The sequence below is a fragment of the Rhopalosiphum padi genome, chromosome 1 (genome assembly GCF_020882245.1).
Source record: "Rhopalosiphum padi isolate XX-2018 chromosome 1, ASM2088224v1, whole genome shotgun sequence".
Lineage (NCBI taxonomy): Eukaryota > Metazoa > Arthropoda > Insecta > Hemiptera > Aphididae > Rhopalosiphum > Rhopalosiphum padi.
The window spans coordinates 61,651,908-61,667,744 of record NC_083597.1 but is presented as its reverse complement, the minus strand read 5'-3'; the positions used below and the strand labels follow the sequence as shown (position 1 = coordinate 61,667,744).

General features: G+C 27.8%; 2 protein-coding genes across 7 annotated transcripts; both read left to right on the top strand.

Moving 5' to 3' along the window:
• Positions 1–5,849: 5,849 nt before the first annotated feature.
• On the top strand, positions 5,850–9,255 carry LOC132932422 (zinc finger protein ZFP2-like). 2 transcript variants are annotated; one of them, XM_060998797.1, is made up of 5 exons: positions 5,850–6,182; positions 6,259–6,552; positions 6,611–6,892; positions 7,047–7,268; positions 7,347–9,255. In XM_060998797.1, exons 1-5 carry the CDS (start codon positions 6,057–6,059, stop codon positions 8,604–8,606), a joined length of 2,184 nt encoding a protein of 727 aa, XP_060854780.1. In that variant the 5' UTR covers positions 5,850–6,056; the 3' UTR covers positions 8,607–9,255. The 2 variants fall into 2 exon arrangements, with proteins under 2 accessions (XP_060854780.1, XP_060854781.1); XM_060998798.1 differs by lacking the exon at positions 5,850–6,182 and having other exon boundaries at positions 6,316–6,475.
• Positions 9,256–10,532: 1,277 nt separating this feature from the next.
• Positions 10,533–15,487, top strand: LOC132923086 (myosin heavy chain, striated muscle). Of its 5 annotated transcripts, none has more exons than XM_060986915.1 (6): positions 10,533–10,834; positions 10,932–11,107; positions 11,571–11,732; positions 11,797–11,881; positions 12,710–13,173; positions 13,278–15,487. In XM_060986915.1, exons 2-6 carry the CDS (start codon positions 11,006–11,008, stop codon positions 14,382–14,384), a joined length of 1,920 nt encoding a protein of 639 aa, XP_060842898.1. In that variant the 5' UTR covers positions 10,533–10,834; positions 10,932–11,005; the 3' UTR covers positions 14,385–15,487. The 5 variants fall into 5 exon arrangements, with proteins under 5 accessions (XP_060842898.1, XP_060842889.1, XP_060842879.1 ...); XM_060986906.1 differs by having other exon boundaries at positions 10,534–10,812; positions 10,888–11,107; XM_060986896.1 differs by having other exon boundaries at positions 10,535–10,834; positions 10,929–11,107.
• Positions 15,488–15,837: the final 350 nt, after the last annotated feature.

Sequence of the window (15,837 nt, the reverse complement as noted above, 5' to 3'; positions counted from 1 at the left end):
TGAGGGGGAACGAGGTTGTGGTGAAAAGCCCCCTAAAGTCGCTAAAACATTAATTTATTATTTGTGCAGTTGAAAAAAATCCTTATAATAAAGCTTGATAGTTGATATATATAATTTACTATGCATAGGTTAGTAAAAAAAATTGTAAATTGTATTTATTTTTTTTATATTGTTTTGTAATGACTTCAAATTATACGTATGAAAAGAATATTTCCAAATACGTTAATACTTTTCTAGAAATTAGTGTTAATCTTTAAAGTAATTACCCTATTTATCTATAGAATACACCTGTATATCACTTCACTCAGAATCTATATGGAAATAGGAAATATCGTTATTCGTTGAACGAAACTATAGTATTATTGTGACATTGTGTTCATTATATCGCTCTTGTCAACTGGTTTACTTTGTATGTAATTGTAGTTCAATTTGAATATAATAAATATGCCTAAATTACATACCTACCTACAATATGTTTTACATTTCACCCAAACTTATTGTAAAGTGATTGGGTTAGGAACTAGCTGTCGTGACATTTTACTACTGCAGAGTGCAGAGTAATGGTCACGTATTATTTACTATACTTGAAAGCATTTAGTACATTGTTTGATTTCCTACCTTGTCCTCAACAATAATTATAAATACGTATTAGTATATTACGAATTTTTTCAATAGCATTAACATAAATACAACATGCAGATAATTATAATTTACAGTATTCTATGTCTACTCGTTCTATAATATTAAAATAATTATTAAATAGGTACATATACACCTGCACGGATAGGTAGGTACCTACACGACATGTCGACATGTTTATGAAGTCAAACATGCCGTGATCTAAAACTCAACGAATAAAGTAGGTACACACTTTATTAATGATGTAAGTATAGCCATATACATACATACGATATTATAATATGTATATTTACCTACATTTTAAATAGATAACCGATTATCGACAACCACTACGATATTTAATATTGTGACATATACCTATATGGCTATATAGTATATGTATTCGACAATATTAAAAAAAAAAGGTGGGCAAGTGGGTATCGCTTTGCTGTATAGTAGAGATGGAGAGTAGATTACTGGTCACTACAACGGATGTATTCAATTTGAATGCAATGACAGGTATCATCAGTGGCGCCGAACCATATTTTAACAAGGTGGGCCATTGGTTGGTTAAAATTTATACGCACCACCACCCCCCTTTACAAAACATATAATATAATAATATAAATATATAATAAATATATAATAGTCAATGGACTAGTGTGTATGACGTATACTACGTGTATACCATACGGCGTATATACTGTTTTTATCTTTATAATAATTAATAAGCTAAATTATAGAACATTAGCTTATACTTTATATATTATTATAAATTATAATCAAGTTATCAACCTCATTCTTCAGTGGCTCAGACACCCACCTATTAAAAGAAGGGTGGCAATCGCCACCCTTGACTTATGGTTTCGGCGCCACTGGGTATCATTGTACACGAAAAACGATTCTGAACGGAGATGATTTGTCAGTCAATGATAATTGGAAGGATATATTATTATATTATTACCTATATTTAAATTGCAATATATCGTTGTTTATGCGATTTCGTAAAAAATTAAATTTCATACGCTCATAAAATGTTGTCTATATTAACACTGGAATTTATTTTACAGTTACTTGAAGTAAAACTTATAGATAACCTTCTATTGGGTTTTTTAACCTTAGGTATATATCACAAAAATGTTATGAATTTTCAACTTCAAAATTCCTTGCTAATTTTCGCGATTTTGATATGTTTCGTAAACATTTGAACTTTAAATGTTTATACACAAAAATTGTGAGTAACGATTTCTGATTTTTTTTTTCTACGATGAGTACAACTTAAATAAACCTTGTATTAAATTTTACAGATTTTTAGGATAGCCAAATTTTTTTATCGGCATTTTAAGAAAAAAAACTTAGAAAAGTCGACAATTTCAATTGTCTATAAGTAGCTTAAAAAAGGTCAAAATATTTTGAAAATTTAACCGTAAATAAATAACCATAATATAAACATTTGGTAAAAATTTCAAGTATTTACAATGATTCATTTTTGAGTTACAGCAAAATAAAAAAATCGATTTTGTCGAAAAGTGGTTATGCGTAAAAATGCCCGTTTTTCCGTTATTTTTTCAGAGTTTTTCCTGACGCTTTTGAAACCCCCCAAAATACCAACTAGATGAATTGTCCTATTCAAAGAGGGGCTGAAGTTAAAAATCGAAGCATTATTACTACTCCAAAACGTGATGATAGACACAAAAATAAAAAAAACACATCGATCATTGTAAAATCAATACATTCATCACTCTGTTCAGAATCTAAAATAGGAAATTTTCATCTGCAAGTTTCATCGTCTTCTATATTCCATAAACTCTAAATAGGTAATAAATATTATTAACAATTGTTTCAGACGTTTCAATCATATAATTCTAATAAATCTTTTACTTTGCTTAATAAACTTTGCACTCTATTTTTTTTAATCTTAGAATCAACTACCTAATTCTAACATTTTAACTCCTTCTTTTATCATTTTAGATAAATATCTTTTTATTTATTTATATTTGATTATTTAGTTTCAAATCTTTGAGCTTATTAGGTAATATACCATCTCCTTAACAATTACACCATTTTATTTTATTTTACCGTTTAATTATTTCTTATAAATACTTTCTTTTACTATCAATTTCGGTTACATATTTGTTCAAAACCTTTACTATATTTTTAGAATTGAATTTGATACAAAGTATTTTAATACTTACATTACTAATACGAGTATCTAATAGATTATCACTTAGTTCATTAGAATCATTTCTGCAAAGTCATCTTTAATCCGTTCTAAGTTGTTATGGCTTGCCAGGCTTACTATCATAAAACTTTAATACAGATATTAATATAACACAGGTTAATTAAAATAGGTGATTTTCAAATTAATTGAAATTCTAATGAGAAATTAGAAATAATTAAACCAAACTATACACCAGGCATAGTCAAAATATCAAACTAACAAAATTAAATTTCTAAACCTTATTTTATTCTAGTCAATATAAATTATATCTACAATTATTTTGAACTATTTTATATTATGAATTAATAAATATAATAATATAATTATATTTACTATTTACTTTATTATTGAATTCATGTATTACTGCATTTAAATCTACTTTCGATACCATTTCTTGTTCTGTTAAATGCAGTAATAATGACTCCAAACATTCATGACTCATTGTACTGCATAATTTGTTTTTTACTATAGTTAATTTTGAAAAAACGCATTCACACGTACAGCTAGTTACATGTATGGTTGTAAACATTTTTAAAGTTTTAAAAACACAAGTATATACTGAGGAATTTCCAATTTTTTTTAACCAATGAATCCATTCATAAACAAATTTACTAGTAGCACCATATAGGTAGTTCGTAGTTGCATAACATTTTGATAATTTTTAAATGTTTTAGTTCAGTAAATAAATATTCCTCTTCCTCTAAAACCTTAGAAAATGTTAACAAATTTTTTGTAGTATTTTGAGTTATATTCATGTTTAAGATGCATGCCATAGCATTAATCAAGAAAAATTTATCTTGTTTAAATCTTAAATTAATCATAATGAATTATTCGGTTATTTTTAAAATTTGTTTTAAAAAAAATTATCTAAAATTGAATGAATTTAATTATTTAGGTAGATTGAGGCATAGGGCGATTCGGCCCATGAAGGAGTGCCTGGGCACGCCTATGAATATAGCCTTTTATAATTATTTAGTTTAAAATTTTTTTTAATTAAACTAATATAAACTTTTTTAAAAAAAAAAAATAAACTAAAAAATATAATAATTAGTTATTTTAAAGTTTGATTTGGTTTTATAAATATTAAAAAAAAAGAAGATATTTTTTAATTTGACCGATCATTAAGTAATATAATTAATAAATAAAATAAAATAATAAAATAGAGAAATATAATAATTGTTAAATTACCTACTTTTTGCCAAGCTTGAAAATTGGCTTTTAAAATTTCTAAATATATTTTGTGTATCTTCTTTGATTAACACAAAATCATTGAGCTCAGAAATGTAATGTAGAAATAAATTTAATATAATGAACAATGCTTCATAAGGCACTCACTGCTTATCTAAAAAATATAAAACATAATTTTAATAACCATTTACACGAAAAATAAAATGCATATTTTAGCAAGTTCATCCAGGAAAATTGTTAGTTAATGAGTTCTTAAACTTTAACTTGAATGTTTTAAAATCTCTAAAAAGAACCTCACTAAATTTGTTAATATACCTACTTCAAATTCTAATCATAATTAACAAAGATAAATAATAATTGCCATAAACAACACCTCACTAATATTATACATTTATCAATATGATGCTGACTTATTAAAATCTAATCATTTTTTATGGTAACAAAAAAGGCATCCAAAAATATTATTTTTTCTTGATGATAATTTCATTATGGATAGTTACTTATTTTCTCAGTGTCACTTTCCTGGAAAATATTTTAAAATTGTACTTAACTTTAACGCATAATACATACTTACAATTAAATTGTTAAATAAAAATTACCGTTAATTTGCTTATAACAGTATTGCACATACACTTTTCTTGAATTTAGCTAAGATAATCCACTTTAAGAACTCAATTTACTTATTACAGAGTATTTAGTTATATCAAATATATATAACATATTTACACAAATTATATAATATATTTTAATTATAAGATAATTTTGAATAATTATCAAGTTATTTTTAAGAAATTTGATAAACAAATTTTTAAAACTTTATATTTCAACTATTAATTCAAAATGCTTAAGAATTTATGTAACTTAAGTTAAATGTAAGGGTAATTCTAGCATAATATATTGTACATTTAGTACAACTTTTATTTTTTGAAGTCAAGTAAATATATGTCAATACACATAAAATTATTATTATTTCTGTTAGAGATACAAATAATATACAATAAATATTAAAATAATTATAAAGTCAATAAAATTTAAACGAAACAAACCATCACCCATGTCTCCTGTGTAGTGACGTACCGGCAGCTAGTATGGCCGCTATAGGCAATATTGTCAGGTAAACAAAAACATTAGAACAATATTAATTAAATGTTTCAGAGTAAAAACTAATAGTTATTTTATATGTTTAATGCCATCACTTCTAGTTTTTGGATTTGATGCCAATAAATTAGTCAAATTCATATCTTTTGTTACCAAATCCACTTAATTTCTAGTGCTTCAGTAACTATTTCCATTTTTTAAACAGAATAAAGTCTACAATACTATAGATAACAATCGATTTTGACAAACAACTCCGAGTTATAATACGTGTGAATTACCTACTCAAAAATATATATTATAGAAGCTGAAATTAATAGTCAGTGATATATTAAACTTTATTAGTTCGTAACTAATAATGTATAACACTATACTTGCACGAAGCCAAGCCAAATAAATAAATATCTTTGGTCACGCACGAAACTGCGTTATGGGTTGAACAAAGATTATGAAATAATCGAAAATTGAAGAATTGAACGATGAAATAAAAATATTAGATAAGTTGTCGACCACGGGTTAAGATATAATTTCGGATATATCACTACCGCTGAATGATAATACTGTAGTCACAACAATGTACTATATACACTAACCAACAGCAACAACACTACTACTATTACGAGTTAATTCTGACCATGTTCCTGGTATAATGTCACGGTCATCGTCTTCTAATCTAAAAAAATTAATAAAATAAAAAATTATCACTATTTGAGTAAATAAACAAACACTGTAAATGATAACACAACGAAGTATCTTACTACAGTTAGTAAGTAGTTACTATCTTTCATAATAAATTACTAATTACTATAATTATTATTAATTCGCACAATATTTTACCGCTAAACTTTAAAATGTTATAATAAACTACAAAAGAAAAAAATGAAATTTGTTTTCTAATAAGTTGTGATCCGTGTTTTCAATTGTTTTTTTCAAAATGAAAAACAAATTCGACTTAGACTTCAATGTACTCTGTAGGCTTTGCCTGCACAAAGGCCCAGAATTACGTCCAATTTTCGACTGTGATTTTTCTTACCGCATTGAGTCGTGTGTGGGAATAGTAGTAAGTAAATATAACATAGAACTATAGACCATTTGTAATGAAGTAAATTAAATTAATTAAATATTCTCAATCACAGATAAGGCAGTGTGATCTTGGGCCAGCCCATATGTGCGTTAATTGTCAGAGCAATATAGAGAATTGGGAAGAATTCAAACAAAAATGTATTTCTTCAAATGAATGTATTCAAAACTGCATTAAGCAGTTAGAAGAAGAGAAATTAAATTTGACTGTAGATAATTCTATTAAACTTGAAGATCAGTTAGAAATAGATGAACAAGAAAATAATCATGATAGTACGTTAAATAATGAATTTAACAATCAAGACTCTGATAATGATTCATCAAAATCTAAGTCGCCCATTTCACCAATAGTAATGCAGTTGCTGCCAGTTATTATTTCATAGTTTATATAATGATTCATTTTTTCAGACACGAGAAGTCTACTCAAGAGCTGTTAAAAAAGAAGTAAAGTCTTTTGAAGTGGCAAATACTAAAACATCTAATAAAAAAAAACATTACGAGTGTGGAATGTGTTCTATAAATTTCATTGAAAAAGAAACATTATTCAACCACTTAATAGATTTCCATAAATTAGAAGAGAATAATACCCCACATTATTGTCTAATTTGCAATAAAGGATATTGTAATTATACAATTTATCAAAATCATTTGACTGCTGAACAAGATATTCATGGATCCATTCAAATTCAGGTACAGATAACTTGAAAAATATGTTTATTAGATATTTAAGTAAACTTTTTGAATATTTATTAGATAAACAATAAACTATCTTATTTTAAGATTTTAGCTCTAAAATCAAAGTGTACAAAATATATTACCTAAACATTTAATTGTTTATTGTCAGGATAAAGTCAAGGACTGTACAATTGGTTGTGGACTATGTACTTGTAAATTTAGCCGGTCTACTAGTCTTTATCGTCATCTCCGAAACCATGCCTTGAAGAAAGACCTTATGCCTCATTTGTGTTCATTTTGTCAGGTGGGATTTCTTGACACATACAGTCTTTACTTGCATGCATCAACTGAACATCACGCTGCATCTGTCATCGTAAATGAATCAAAAAAAGTATTTATTTTTAATTTTCCAAAACTGTAAGTTGCCTTAAGCATCCAATTTAAAATTTAATCAATGCATTTTATATAGGAATGTTCTGATGTTTCAACTATTGTTAACCAAGGAGAGGAATTATGTGTCAAAACTATGGCCACCAACACTGTTAGTGGCGAATACAAGGATAACAACTACACGATCACTACTAAACGTAAAATCAAAAAGCTCAAGACACTTGAAGACAAGCGAGCAAAGTATCGCGAGCACTACAGGCGGTTCCAGTCGAAGACGTACGCATGCGAATTCTGCAATGTCGCCTATTCCCGGTTCTGTGACCTGTTCAATCACGACCGTACCGCCCACGACGATATGCCCAAAGAGTTTAGCTGCCCCACGTGCGGCAAGCTGTTCCTCACGGACAACCGGTTGCAGATCCACCAGAACGCGTTCCACGCCGAGAAGGCGTTTAGCTGCGACGTATGCAACGTGCGGTGCAAGTCCAAGCACACGTTGCGCACGCACATGCGCAAGCACAGCGGCGTGTTCGCGTGCTCTCACTGCGGCCTGACGACGGCCAGCAACGCGGCACTTGTGTCACACATGCGCATACACACCGGTGAGAAGCCGTTCGTGTGCGACCTGTGCGGCAACTCGTACGCGTCCAAGCTGGGACTCACGTCGCACAAGCGCACCCACCAGCAAGAGGCGCTATTCAAGTGCAATGTATGCGGTTACACCGGTTCCAGCCACAGTTCCATTTACATACACAGGCAGACGCACAACTCGGACAAGCCGTTTGTGTGCGACGTGTGCGGCAAGACGTTCAAGATCAAAGTGCGGTTGGTCGACCACCAGAAGATACACTTCGCGTCCAAGGACTACGTGTGCGAGGTGTGCAACAAGGCATTCCTGGCTCGGTACCAGCTGGTCCAGCACTCGCGCACCCACTCCGGCGAAAAACCATTCCAGTGCCACTTGTGCGCCAAAGCGTTCGCCCGGCGAGACGGACTGTCCGAACACATCAGGACGCACACCGGCGAGAAACGGTACACGTGCACCGAGTGCTTCAGGACGTTTTCGTTCTACAAGAGCATGAAGAATCACAAGTGCTCGGCAACTGTCGGCGGTGGTGGAGACGACGATGTCGACGACAACGTTGACGCGGATAATGGCCGCTGCAGTAGAGTGGAGAGTACGATAGATCCATCGCCGTCCACCTCATTGCAAATGTCAACTGAAAACAATGGATCGTTGGACCCATCCTATCAACCTACCGTTGAAACCAATGGTAGCAGCAGTGTTCCATCATTTCCTGACAGCTGTAGTTTACCCACCAGCTGGACACCCAGTTAGAAACGGCCAAATGAACTATTAAATTATAAGTCGGTGTAAAACTGCTGCGGTGACAATAAATTGTGTCTGGCTGCAGCTGATCGTGGAGGCGTGGTCATGTGTGCAGATATTCTGAGTTAACATTAGTACTAAATTTTTTTTTTTTATGATTAACTCATTGGGTGCTTGTCCACATGAGTGACATTTATTCTTCCTACCAAACTATGACCATTATTGTTACTATCATCAGTATTTATAGTATGTCATATACCTAATATTTATGGTTAAAGAATTATGGCTAATAGTAATACTCTAAAATTCAAATTGTGTGTTACTGAAAATTAGATGGGACTCCATTTCAATTTCATAATGAAAGTTTGAAAGTTAATATTTTTTTATACACAAAGGTTTAAATATATACTATTTCTGACTATATTTATGGCCATAGTTTTATATATCATCTACTTTAGTAACAACACACAGAATAGATGAATCTTTGTCTATGAGGGTAGTGTTCTGTTCTGCAGAGTATTCACATGGGCTACTAAAATTATGTAAACAAAATCATTGATTTATTTTATCTACATATTACTGATATTATGTTACTATTTATAATATTCATATGTACCTATGCCTAGATGTATAATTAATAAATTAAAATATCAAAGAACTTTTTAGTGTTTTGTTAATGATTTATACATATTATCATGTTCTCATTAAGAATAAAATAATTATTATTTATTTAATTATTGATTATAATATACCTACATGTAATAAAATGATTAATTTGAAAATATAATTAATAATAATTGAAAAAGCCATTTTAATCACCACCCTTCATTGTGGATAACTATTAATTATAGACATCCCACTCAGTAATAAAATAATAAGTACCAAAAATAATTCTGCTGAAAGTTTTTAATAGGTATTCACAACACAATCCCAAACTTGGAACTACTGAAATGACATGCAATACCTATGGTGATTTAAAAATTTTAAATTGGCTTTTTAAGCTAACATTATATTAAGTATATTTTAATGATATTATTGTGTTAACAATTTATTTTGTACAAAAATAAAAAGAAGAATATTATTTGTGATCTATTTTAATTAGTATAGGACATGGGTACAATAAAATGATAGCATAGTCTAGTCATAAATCCTCACGAGTTAGATTAACTTCCACCATTGTAAAGGACACTCATTTTTTTTTAAAGCTCTAACACCTATTTAGCAGTCTTTTATTGTTTTATTTTTCTACTTCGAATTTCAAGCTTTTAGTATCTGAGCAAGAACGAAAAGATTCAATTTTTCGTTATTCTGGATGCCGAATAGATACTCCATAAAATGTCAAAAGGGTAAATAGTGATTGTTAAATTTAAATATTTATAATTTATTATTTAATCGTTATGATTATTAAGAGGTCGCCACACTCGCATGTGTTGTCTTTAAAAATGTTTAAATTTACAACAGCTCATTTTACGTTTACCATATTATAATCAATGATAAAATAGTTAATCGAAGTAAGATTATTATTTTAAACATTTTGTACATTTTAAAATAATAATAATTTGTTTTAAAATAAAAGCCATCTATTTATAGATGCCCTAGATAAATACTCTTATGTTTAAATTTAAAATAGGTCAATTAGCTCTAATTTTAAAAATATCGGAGTAAAGTGGATTTTTATGAACGTAGTTTATCGTGTAGTATACTAATATGTACGTGTATCGATGTAATAGACGCAGACAACACGTCATGAATATCTATGTAACTATGCCAAGTCTCCTTAATAATAAAATTTATTACATAAAGTTTGTTGTCATCATGTGCATCAATGCGTAATTTTACTAGTCACAAAATGTAAAATGATTGAATTATTAAGTTTAATTTTTTCTAAAAAATTGGTAAAAATATAAATTATAGAATTCCAAAACCTACTTCACGAGTGTTTGATGCGACCGTAGCGCAATCTGCGCGTGACTTTTTTCAGTTCGGACTTTTCACTTTTTCAGTTTTCAGTTTTTACCGGTATTGGGTGTTTTTGCTTTTTCAGTAAACTTAAACTGTGTAAGTGAAGTTTGGTAACCCTACTCTCCCTATTCTAGTCTTCATGTATTCATGATCAATGAAATTAATCTGATGAATTTCATTTTTTATCACAATCATTAGTCGTCGTTACTCGTTTCCGTTTCAGTTCGAAATTACAAAAACCAGAGATCACACCGTAAGAGTAACCGCATAATAGTGTAAGTAATAAGTACTCGACTACTTACAAAGTGTTTTTTCTCTCTTATATTAGTTATTTTTCCGTGTTTGACGGTATTATTGGTATCACCACAGAAGTTTTTTCGACGTCGTACTGTGGTAACGAGCAATTATTGTTAATTATTATTACCGATGAAAATCATTTCTCAGACATGGCCATGAAGAGGACCATTGACTTCCATCTGAACGATCAACGGAAAAAAGCCAATCTATATAGAGCGATCAAAAACGATGTAAACAACCCATTAGTCATCGTAATTAGAATATTAGAATATTATAATATAATTTTTAATCTGCCAGTTGTGTGTACTAAGTATAATATTAGTATTTAATGAATATGTTTTACCTGATTCATATTCGCCTAAGGTTAACAATATGATAACAATTATTCTGATCTTTTTAACAAATAATTTTACTGTTAAAATGTTTTTTTATAAAATAATTGCAATAAAACGCAATTTGTTTTATCAAAGCAATAATATTTTTAATAGATAATTGTATTTAGTTAAAAAAAAAAGTGCCAGGTACATGTTATTCATATTTTGCTTTCTAAAGCTGTACATTTTATAATATTAAAAAAAAATATGATCAATATATGTACCTACATCAGCAATAATATGTATAGTTCATAATTTAAATAAGAAGATTTTTAACTAAAATTAAAATATAAAATGTCTTTTGAATTGTTCCTACATACTTTTATTAAACTGTGTTTAGTTGGGTAATGACTCTAGTACCGATGAGGAGTCAATTAGCTTATCGCCTGCTGACTTATTTCCTCTCAGTCATTATGCCAACGATCCTGAACAGTTAATTCATCAATTGTTTTCTGTTGTACGTGGTAAACGACTTGCTCGACTTATACCACCTGAACTTAAGGTATGGCATTAGTTAGTTAACATTTATAATACTGTAAGTTTTAATACAACTTATTTCTTCTTAGGATATGACATTTGAAGAGTTAAAAACAGATTGTTTAATACAGTTATTGTGCATGTCAAAGAAGCGAGTGTTGGCTACATTGGAAGGTAAATTATTTTCAATACGCATTTAACTTTTATACTGGCGTTTAACACATTTAGCATATAAATTGGAAGTTTGATAATTTTAATAAACATAGATCCATGTATATAAAAATGAAGTGTTGATCTAAGTTTGTTAGCAATTTTATAATGAATGGACTGATAAGGCTCATTTTTTTTTTTAATTGATAATAGTCCAAATAAAACTATTATAGAAAGAAAAATTAGAAATTTTACTATTTTATATGAACTTTTGACCATATATGCATGTTAAACATTTGCAAGGTCAGATATAAAATATAAAAATTCTTTAAGGCAAAACAACATTTATTTTGCTGAATTAACTAGTAATATACAGTATTAAAAATTTGAGATAAATTGAGAAATAGTATATTATTCTATTTAGTAATTAGTGACAATACATTTAAGATTTAAAATATAATATACTAGGTAAAATTAGTGTGCAAGTAAGAGTTGTTATTTTATAAAAATATGTACTGTTGCAGCCAATGTTATAAAACGTCTATTCTTTGTTTTTGTCTCGAGAACCTGTAATACTGAACTCTTTCGAATGTTTTGAGTCTTGTATGAAAGTTTTTGAATTGGGTTTTTCATTGTAGATTTTCTTAATCCTCATAAACCATGAGAACTTTAAACTTATTTACTAATATATTGATATTATTATCAGTAAGAATTAATTCTATAAGTTGGATTTTGTTTTCAAAACCTACAATTTATTAAAAGAACAAGTAATATAAAATTCATTGTTTTAATATTTGATGTATTCTATATTATGTATATGATATTTGTTATAGAATATATTATTTATTTTAGGGAAAGAAATGAATTCTTCATCAGACTCTGATGACTCTGTTGATGGTAATAAGAAACAAAATAAATTAGAAGCAGAAAAAAAAGATGAAATTGGCCAAAAGAGATATCATAAAGAAAAACGGACAAAATCATCAAAAAAGAAAAAAATTGAAACAGATAGTGAAACTGAACAAGAGAAATCAAAGGAAAAAGAAGGAAAAACTTTGTTGGAAATTTTAGAACTAGAAATGAAAGCAAAGGCTATACGTGCCCTACTTGGGCCTAATCAAAAAGATAACAATAGTAATACACAAATTGAAGAAGCTATTAAAAGTGAAATAATTGGAGAAAAAATCGAAGAAAAAAATAATGACAACAAGAGTTGGAATGAACGCTATGAAGAAAGAGAAGATGTTAAAGATGTAGTTAAAACTAGCAAGTTGTGTACGAATATGAGACGTCGTATGCTTCTACATCAACAAAAAGTATAATAAATCTTAACTAATTAACAATAATAATAATAAATTATAACATTTTAAAACTTATTATGCATAGTTTTTTAATTAAGTAAATAATTTTTTTTTTATAGATGCTGGCAGATAGAGCAAAATTGAAGGCTGCAGAAACCGAAAAAATTAAATCTGAAGAAACGATAAAATCAAAATTGGAAGAAAAATTACAAAATGTCCATTTCAAAAATGATGAAGAGCAATCAAATGTTAATACACTAGAGAAAAACTCTAATGAAACTGTTAAAGAGTCTATAAGAGATTCTAAAACTAGTCAGAATACTGGTGTTAAACTTCAAGATACAAATAATTTACATGAGGATGATGTAACCAAAATAAATAGAAACAATTCCATTAGCTCAAATGAACCTACAAACACAAATAACACACAAGAATCGACCGATGATGACTCACAAAAAAGTACAGATTTTGAGAAAGTGTTGAGTGAGTACACACAGAAGAATACAGATTTAGAGTTAACTATTAATGAGTATTCTAAAAAAAACACTGATTTGGAGAATGAAATAAATAAATGTTCAAAGAGAAATGATGACATGGAAAACACTATGAATAAATGTGCACAGAAAAATTCTGATATTGAATCGGCTATTGATAAGTATTCTGTGGATTATAATGGTGCTGATGTCAGTATTGTTAAGCAAAATGAAACAAATAGTGAAGAGGAAACTGCTAATGGAAAAAATACTGACTTTGATTCAATGATCAACCCACATCCAACAAAAAATGTAGACCTTAATGCAATAGTTAAAGAATATGCAAAAAGGAATTCTGATATAATGACATTGATTAGTGAATATTCTCAAAATAATGTTGATATTCAATCAGTTATTGGTGAATATGCTAAAGGAAATATCAAGTTAGAAACAATAATTGATGAATATTCTCATATAAATGCTAAAATCAAAACTATGGTTAATGAATATTCAGTAAACAATAGTAATGTAGAAAAAATCATTGATCGAAACAATCGAAAACAATCATTAATTGATAAATATTTTGTGGAATCAGCTGTTGGAAAAGCTGTGGATGCAGATGATACAAAAAAAAATAATGAAATTACTAATGTTATTTGTGAATCTGCAAGCTCAGATAATCTTGAAATTAATATTGAATCGACTGACACATTAGTTGATGAATTGGCCAATGAAGAAGATAAAAAAGACTAAGGAAATTAGGTTTTCTGTTAGGAAAAGTTAAAATTATTTTAACCCAAAATAGATACTCATTAACTAAATTATAAACTAATTTTAGTGTAAAAAAAAAATTGTGATTAAAAATTTGATTTAACTTAAGCCTAAATTATATAAATTTAATAAATATGTAAAAAATTATTTCACTTTTAATTCCAATATATAAAAATATTAAAACTTTAAAAAATATATATATTTATAATATGTATAATAGCAGTAGTTTTATATTCAATTTCAATATGTAATAAAATAGTATTCCATTAAAATGGTATTAAGGATCCTTAATATAATATTAGATGTTGTATTTAATGTTTTATACTCAAAAGTTAAAATATTAGTTAATTTATTTTTTGATGTCTTTCACAATATCAAGAATACAGTTTGCTGACTTTTTTTAAATTTATTGCTGTATTAGTGTTCTATAATATTATTAATCTAATAATAATTATAATCCAGCTCATATTTAAATTATTATTAAAATATATAAAAATATATACAATAATACCTAAGCTTTTATAATTAATAATAAATATAAACTATATAAAGCAATATTCATTGTCTAGGTTACTGTAACATTTAAAGTTTTATTAATATTAATATAATATTTATTATTCAATTAAATATAATAATTTAGTTTTTGAACTTTTGAAGTATACTATTATAATAATTTTGATATTAATCTGACTAACTAATATTTTATTATGTCCATTATATTATTTTTTTTATCTTAATTATTATCATAAAATAGGCAACAATAAAAGTTGGTTAATTAATAAAAATAATAATTATTCACTGTAAATAACAATATTATTGTATTCCAAAAATATTTATTAGTTTTTTTCAAATAAATAATCATAACTAAAGTATTTTTAGTGATCAATATACGATCATAAAATAAATAAATATCTATGTAGGTAATCTAGTATTTCTAATTATTTTGTTTAACTTATGAATTTTTTTTTTTTATTAAACTCATCACTCATTATAAATTCCAGTATTATAAATCCATAAAGTATTAGTGATTTTAGTTTTTGATTTGCTTTTGTTTTCATTTTTTTAATAAAAGCAAATCATCAGAATATGTGCATTTTTATTGTTTTTAGACCTATCCTAATGTTTTTCCAATTGTTACCATTACATTTATTCTTTTGTTTTATAATAATTATATCAATTGTTATTATTTTTTGAAAAAAAATACCAAGACTATTAAACTGCTAATAGTTCTTAACTATTAAAGTGTGTTACAAGCATTTTACAGTTTTAATATTTTATTTAACTCACTTAAAAATTTAATTATCATTAAAAACCTATGAATTGCTATAAGCCCATAGATAATATTACTTTTAAGTTTGATAATAAGTAAATTGACTTTAATCTTAAAACTAACAGCATACAAATACAATTCCGCAGAACGCAAATTTGTTATGAT

Coding starts and splice junctions, on each gene's coding strand:
- LOC132932422 (XM_060998797.1), top strand. CDS start 6,057: ATGAAAAACAAATTCGACTTAGACTTCAATGTACTCTGTAGGCTTTGC. Junction 6,183..6,258: donor AGTCGTGTGTGGGAATAGTA/GTAAGTAAATAT, acceptor TCTCAATCACAG/ATAAGGCAGTGTGATCTTGG. Junction 6,553..6,610: donor AGTCGCCCATTTCACCAATA/GTAATGCAGTTG, acceptor TCATTTTTTCAG/ACACGAGAAGTCTACTCAAG.
- LOC132923086 (XM_060986915.1), top strand. CDS start 11,006: ATGGCCATGAAGAGGACCATTGACTTCCATCTGAACGATCAACGGAAA. Junction 11,882..12,709: donor AGTGTTGGCTACATTGGAAG/GTAAATTATTTT, acceptor TATTTATTTTAG/GGAAAGAAATGAATTCTTCA. Junction 13,174..13,277: donor TGCTTCTACATCAACAAAAA/GTATAATAAATC, acceptor TTTTTTTTATAG/ATGCTGGCAGATAGAGCAAA.